General features: G+C 38.9%; 1 protein-coding gene across 4 annotated transcripts; it reads right to left on the reverse strand.

The window, feature by feature from the left end:
* Positions 1-784: 784 nt before the first annotated feature.
* LOC147287463 (U-box domain-containing protein 52-like) lies at positions 785-6903 on the reverse strand. 4 transcript variants are annotated; one of them, XM_086241414.1, is made up of 9 exons: positions 5882-6903; positions 5457-5548; positions 4584-4705; positions 4029-4244; positions 3328-3592; positions 3025-3126; positions 2501-2929; positions 1486-2253; positions 785-1157 (listed from the first exon to the last, which is right to left on the reverse strand). In XM_086241414.1, exons 1-9 carry the CDS (start codon positions 6039-6041, stop codon positions 948-950), a joined length of 2364 nt encoding a protein of 787 aa, XP_086097540.1. In that variant the 5' UTR covers positions 6042-6903; the 3' UTR covers positions 785-947. The 4 variants fall into 4 exon arrangements, with proteins under 4 accessions (XP_086097540.1, XP_086097539.1, XP_086097541.1 ...); XM_086241413.1 differs by having other exon boundaries at positions 1477-2253; XM_086241415.1 differs by having other exon boundaries at positions 972-1201; positions 1477-2253.
* Between the last annotated feature and the right edge of the window lie 481 nt (positions 6904-7384).

Raw genomic sequence — 7384 nt, forward strand, 5'->3', positions numbered from 1 at the left:
TGTGGAAGCATTTTATAGCTCAATGAAAATCATATGGCATCCACCCCAATGCACTCAACTCCATTTGCATACTTCCCTAGAAACCCTTTCTCTTCCACTCCTTAATTTGCTTCTTCTCCTCTGTTTCTTGATTAAATTCATGTGCTCTCTGAATCTCACCAAGTCACCATCTTGCATCATTTCATCCTTTGCTTATTTCATTGATTATTCTAACTTGAAAAGGCAGTCAATAGATTAAGATACACTGTCCCATTTTTAACTATAAACAGAGAACAGCCCCCTATCCATAGGGAAACAAAGGAGAACATTTCCCTAAATTATATGGATTTTACTAACTCTTACATTTTGTTATGCTTTTGGAAATGGATTTGACTGTGGTCTCTATTGTTAAGCATTTGAATATGTGCCATATTCAAGAGCTTAACACCTGAAAGATGGAGCACATTCAGCAGTAAATACCAAGTTTTCTTTTGATTTAATAACAAAATTTGTCTCCTTCTAGCTAATGATGTACAGATTTGCTTACTTGTTTGATTGTTACCATGTGCCTTCTTAGTGTACTGTGCACATTTTTTTTTTCTGGCTCGGTATGGAGTTAGTGTTGAGAGTACATCCCACATTCGAACTCTAACTTCTAAGAATTTGATAGTAAGTTGCATGATCAACTGATAATCAGCCACTCTCTCTTTTAAGGTTTCCAAAAGAAACACATATGATGTTTCGCAGGCGTAGTTCAATGACATATATAATTGGCGATAAAGAACATGTACAACATGTGGTTTGCTCGATCCAAGATTTTGGGATTTGTTTTGACATCTGTAACATTTCGTGCAGACTAGTCTTATTTACAAACACGTACAACTGTCATGTAAACTGTCTTCAACGAAGGCATTGACAATGAGTTCATTTCAATAGATAGGAGGACAGACTGAAAGAATTCAAATTTATCACGTTGAAAATGACTTGAACTTCCTCAAAGGAGTATGAGATTTGAAAGAGCAATTACTTACAAGCGACCAACAACCTTCCACATGCTTCTTGCTTGATTTTCCAAAGAGTTTTCCGCTTTGTGAAGAACTGGCTTTCAGAAAACTACTCTTGAAGCTCCATTTCTTCTTCATAGACTCCAAGCGCCACCACCTTCTTTTTTCATTGATCTACGTTTGAATTTCCATTTCCACGTTAGGATTCTTTCACATTGCTTCCTGATTATACATAGTAAAAAATATAATTGAAAATCTATTTCAAGGGAAGACTTGTTTTAGAAAATGTTTGGTAATTATGATATCCCAAATACCAATCTGGTATCTAAATAACAAAAGCACAACGAGTGGAGAGTCCTAGGATACTATATATATATATATATTGTAATGTAAGGCTTTCCATTTCTGATGTGAGATATCTGTCGATAATGTAAATAATTTAGTATTCCCTATAAGCTAGCAAGCTGAACAACTAAAACTAGTTATGACTAACCTGACTCACAGTTGCTGTTGGTCCCAATGGTGGAAGGGACATGTATGTTCTATGTGCAAAGGAAACTCTGTCATTATCACTGGCTTCATTGTTCGTCCCAAGATCTCTGAGCCGGTTCAGCTCAGGCAAGATGACTGAACTGAGATCTGGTCTATCCCTCCTCCGCAGCTCACAGCACTTCAAAGCCAGTTTTGCAAATGATAAAGCCTCTTCAACAGGCCAATCTTTCACTGCAGGATCAAGCATCTCCACAAATGTACCTTTCTCAATGGCAGCCTCAACCTGGTAGGACAAACCCATTGCAGGCTTTGCTGTAATGATCTGTAATAGCATTACTCCCAGTGAGTATATGTCTGATTTCACACCCAACATTCCTGTTTGCTGGTACTCAGGGTCAATGTAACAGAATGTACCGGCTGCTGCTGTCATGCGATATTGAGTGACACTATCAGCTACAGATTCAGGAATTAGCCTTGCCAAGCCTACATCACTAATCTTGCTCACATAGTTCCGGTTAAGGAGAATGTTTGCTGGCTTCAGGTCACGATGCACCAAGGGCTCAGGTTTTGTCTCGTGAAGAAAAAGGAGGGCAGTGGCAATTTCAGCAGCTATTTTGAAACGGATTCTCCATCGGATTGGAGGAGTGTTGTTCTTCCTGAAGATCCGATCTTCCAAGCTTCCGTTTTCCATGTACTCGTATACAAGGCATCCATACTCTGGGCAGGCACCTACTAGGATAACCATGTGTGGATGTCTAATGCTGCTTAAAACCTGAACCTGCATTCACAAAATCATTGTGTAAAAAAAGTGATTATAAATATTTGTTATGGACAAATGATGCATGAGAAGCTTTTCCCATTTTGTGATGTTCTTGTACTTGCTTGAGACTCAAGAATTGAAGTTATTTTCATGTTATGAGTGGTTTTCTGCCTTTATCTTTTGTGTGTGTATGTGTGTTGGTGTCTGTCTGTGTTTGTTTCAATACATATGCTTGCTATATAAATGAACAAAGAACATAATTTACCTCTTGTTGGAATTGCATCTGCCCCTGTGAAAAATCTGGCCTCAAGACCTTGATCGCGACAGGGGTGTGATCAAGCATGGCTTTATAAACAGGTCCATATCCACCTTCCCCAATCTTGTTTGAACTTTTAAAGTATTCTGTTGCAACTTCAATCTCTTCAATGGTGTATCTTCTATACCAAACTTTTTTTTTCGTGAAAGCCTCCATTGCTCTCCTTCTCTCTTCAGCCTCCTGCATGGCTTTCATTTCTGCAATTTTTCTCTTTTGGATCTCCATGTCTGCTAGTCGTTGTGCCATCCGCGCTGCTTCTGTTGCAGCCTTGCTCTTCTGCCTCTCCATCTCTGCCAGAGTCAATGCAGCCTCTTCCGCAAGCTTTGCTTCCTCTAACTTACGCTCTTCTGCTGTCTTCCATTTTTGCAGCTCCCACGCCTGCGTGCACAAATATCAAATTTTCAGGTTTGCAATTGCATACACTATTCTTTGGACTGTTTGGTAATATTAACCATCTTCTAATATGTTCTTACCCTATTTTTAGCTTCTACAGCTTCTTTGCAAACTGAAGTATACATGTCCATGGTTTGCTTCAACTCAAGCCGTAATCTCCTCATCTCAGCATCCAAGCCACTCTGTAACTCATGCAACATGTATTTCAAATTATTTATCCTCTTATCATAAAAAAGAAAAAATAAGTTCAAACCATGGAAACTGACATGGATTGTGATGCTCATGGTAAACTTTCATACAATATTTTTTTTGATCAACTATCATGATCTTGGTAGATAATGAAATAGAGCGTTCCTAGAATTCTATGAAAATTTTGTACTTACTGGGGTTTGTGAGGTGAAAGAGTTCCGGGAACCCTCCGAGTTCATCAAGAAATCTAAAGTGTCAGAGCCATTTGATTGGACACTTAATGGCCCTGAGAAATCGCTGCTACCTGATTGGGAATTTTGCTGGGATGAATTTTCTGAATTGAAGCTTTCACCTGACCTATAAGTTCTATGTGGGATTATCTGCTTAAAATCAGTGGTTTTATCGAAAGATATTCTGTCAGAGCCAGAACTTTTTGAACTCCCATGACTAAAATTCGATCTGCAATGCAGGAAAAAGTCAAAACCCCCCAAGCAACATCAACTTGTTTCTGGTGGGATACAAGTACAATATAAAACTTGTAAGTGCAGCATTTGCAAACATCAGGTAATTCACTTACTACAATCAAGGATGTAGAAATTCATGTATGTAGACACATTAAGTATGAAAATTTTGTTTTTATAATCAATACCACATTTACTGAGAAGCCACAGAAACTACAACCTTTCCATCTATTTTCTCTTGCCTTTACTGCCAAATCTACTTGCAGAAAAGGCAAGAGAAACATTCTCTTTAATGAATTTTGATTAGATTTCATGGAATTGCAAAATTTTCCATGTTGAAACATATTGTAATCACTCACTAAAAAGTGGGCATATAATGTCCAGTTATATTATCCACCAAGAAAAAAATGTAGCTGTATTTTTTAAAATTATACCTGTTGATATCTTCAGAGTCTGATGCATCATGAAGATGGCTATGAAGCTGTGCCGGTCGAGAACTATTCCGGGGAGCAGCTGCATTACCTTTCGGTGTTTGGGATCGAATTGCTGGCCGTTTAGTCTGAACTTTTCCTTTTGATATAACATATACTGCACAGGATTGTGGTACAGATTTGAGTAAGCTAGATGGCACATCTGAATCCTTGGGTTTTCTGCATGATGACAAGTACCAAGTAGTTGATAACAATGAGAAAACTTAACATCTCAAATATGAAGGCCTCTCAGTTATCTTCCTTAGAGTATTAATAATATGCAGACACAGTCTATTAGTAGTAATCTCAGAGAAACTAGTACAAGAGTAAGCAATTTCTACTTGCTTTGAATTATACATACCAATTTTGTATGTATTAGTAGTATAATGTTACAAAAATTATATTTCACAAATATGCATGCACAGAGAGAGAGAGAGAGAGAGAGAGAGAGAGAGAGAGAGAGAGAGAGAGAGAGAGAGAGAGAGAGAGAGAGAGAGAGAGAGAGAGAGAGAGCTCTACCTTGTTACAGCATTTCGATTGGAAGCACCAACAACAATATTGCAGATGGAGTTGTTAGCAACATAATCAACAAGTACATTTGCAACATCAAGATCATCGAGGATCACTTCCTTTGCTGCAATCTGAAATGCTCATTGTCAGATACAGAAAATCAGGTCACTTGATCTTAATCTATCAGACAGTTTGTGAAAATTAAGGTTCGGAAATTAAGTTCTAGTTATCCTTCCATATCTATTCATCCTTGACCTGCTCACATGCACTGATCGACCAAGTTTGTGTGGAAGGCCAAACATGGATTCTAGGCACAATATTAAGCTTCAATGTATACATTATCATTACTTGCATCAGCACCTATCAGGTAAAATTCCATATTTTGAAGAGGGAAATTGAAGTTTAATTAAGTCATTCATGAACTAGTCAAATGTATATGTGGTGCTGAGTTTTTAGTGTATTGATCCCCATTAACCCTGCTCATTCAGGTTAAGTGATGTGCGCCAAACATTAGGCTAGGCAAGGACTAATTAAAACCAAAGATGGCCATGAATACATGATTGCATTCTGTGTACAGCCAATTTGCTGCTAGAGGGTGTCATTTGTTAGCTTGATATACATTAATGTTGATCCATTGTATACTAGTTTAAGTTTGTAAATTCGGTAGTTGTCTAATGTGGTATCAGAGCTCTAGTTCGAGATGGTTTTAGGTTCGAAACCTCCAACCCCATCTCCCAATACTTTATTTCTTGAAAAGTGTTCCTGGTGAGCTACATTTTTTGGGTGAAAGGACTGGACTAGAAGGCTGAAAAAGTTTTAGTGTATATATATATATATATATATATATATATATATATATGGAATCAGAGATTAATCGCTAACCCCTTTTCGTGCACAGAATCCTCTATAGGGAAGAAAGAACTGTTGCAACTCGGATTCAGTCGGTGGGCGACCTTCTTCAGGGACATAATCATCTGCAAAACCAAGTACACATGCATATCAAACACATACAAATTGTTAATGATACATGACCATGATGTATATTACATGTTAATTAATGACAACAATTTCATATATACAAGGCAATCAACAAGGCTATTAATTAATGTTATGGGGTTAGAATTGATCTTCTTGTTTTCTAGTTACTAGGAATGTCTTGCCGAATTTTTGTACGAGCCCGTCATAATAAACCATCTCTACATTTAGTGGATAGGTATTACGTACCCTAGAGCATTACGTACAAGTTATGAGAGAGAGGTCATATATGACGGGCTTATGATGGTGAGTAAGAGTGGTCGGATACCTACGAGGATGCAAGCCTTGGCTTGTAACGTGGATGAGGGTGCAATGAGATGCCCTATGACTCAAAAGGTTGTCAACTGCCCATTTGACAGCCAATTGGCTGTTCTTATCTCCATTGATGGCGATCACGGTGGTGCCGGCGGGGTCCTCAGCCACTGTTGACATTGATCTGAAAAGCGCCACGAACAGCCAATTGTGCCACCACCACCACTACCACTACCACTACCACCGTTGCCGCCGCAAGTGGCTGAGGGTTGAGAAAGGAAGATGGAAAATGAAATGTCAGTTGCTGTGAAAAGTGATGTCGTGGTTGTATGTGTTATATTTGGATGAATGTCATGGGAGAACCAGCCTTAACCAACACAAGCAATCTCATCCTCTCTTTCTAGCCAAAGTACTGCTGGAGTGGGTTGTCCTCACCAAGTCACTAACTGAAATTCTAGTTGATTGCTATTAAATTTTAAATGTAACGTTCTACCATCTCTTATGGTTGAATATTGGTACATATAACAATATTATTGTTATATTCAACAAATTTTCCAATCACTTAATTAGTGAATTTACTCTAAAGCTCCGTTGTGAAAAGACTTAAAGGATTAACTCATTTACACACATCATCTTCTTCATTCTTCAGCCTTTTCATTTACCCCCACCTTCCTTCCACCACCCCGCAAGGTGCCCCACACGTCGCAAAACCAGCTCAGAAAACAGCCTCCGCTCCTTTGTCTCTGTCTGGTCCGATCGACCACACATCTCATCTTTCTCTCTCTTCTTCCCTCTCTCCTATCTCTCTTTCTCTGTCTCTGTCTTCTCTGATCGACCACCCCGACCCCACGCCCAGGCCCTCTGGCTTCTCTCCTCTCTTTGGTGTCTTTCTCATCTCTTTGGCTAGCTTCTCTCTCCTTTTTCCTGTTTGGGTCGTCGCCAATTCATAATCTTCGGCACCGACTACATTGACCAGCGCCAATTGAGAGAGAAGGTGAGTGAGGAGAGAAAGTGGGTTCGAGTGTGGCAGCGGGGTGGGGAGTTGATAAGCCAAAGAGAGAAAGGGAGAGAGGAGAGAGAAGGAAAGAAAAAGAGAGGTGGGGTTGAGGTTGAGGTTGGGTTGGGTTGGGTTGGGTATGCTGCATGGTGGTGCGGGTGGGACGCGTGGTGTGTTTGGTGATTTGGAATGAGAGGTATGTATTGTTTGGATGTTGGGTGGGTTGTGTGGAGTTTGACGGGGGTGGGTGTGCAATAAGAAATTCGGTGAGATGTTTATAGGTATTTTGGTAACGAGAGAGAGAGAGGTGTGTTAAAAAGAAATTTTAAATTTTAAAAAAGAGTATAAGGTGTGTGAGTAAAAAAAATGTGCAAATAACAGCTCTCTTTATTTATTAAGATATACAAGAAAATATGATAATAAATATTGAAAAATTATAAAAAAAAAAATTCACATTTTAATTTATCTCATTTCGTCCCAATTTTTAGTCATGTGTAAACATTTGTGTAATTGTCAGTCAATAAAT

The sequence above is a fragment of the Dryas octopetala genome, chromosome 4 (assembly GCF_963921425.1).
Source record: "Dryas octopetala chromosome 4, drDryOcto1.1, whole genome shotgun sequence".
Classification (NCBI taxonomy): Eukaryota; Viridiplantae; Streptophyta; class Magnoliopsida; order Rosales; family Rosaceae; genus Dryas; species Dryas octopetala.

Excerpts from the sequence above, each read along its gene's own strand:
- LOC147287463 (XM_086241413.1), bottom strand. The coding sequence starts at position 6,041 with ATGTCAACAGTGGCTGAGGACCCCGCCGGCACCACCGTGATCGCCATC. Across the intron at positions 4,706-5,456 it reads GATTCTGTGCACGAAAAGGG|ATTGCAGCAAAGGAAGTGAT; the intron begins GTTAGCGATTAA and ends TGAGCATTTCAG. Across the intron at positions 1,158-1,476 it reads CAACAGCAACTGTGAGTCAG|ATCAATGAAAAAAGAAGGTG; the intron begins GTTAGTCATAAC and ends ATTCAAACGTAG.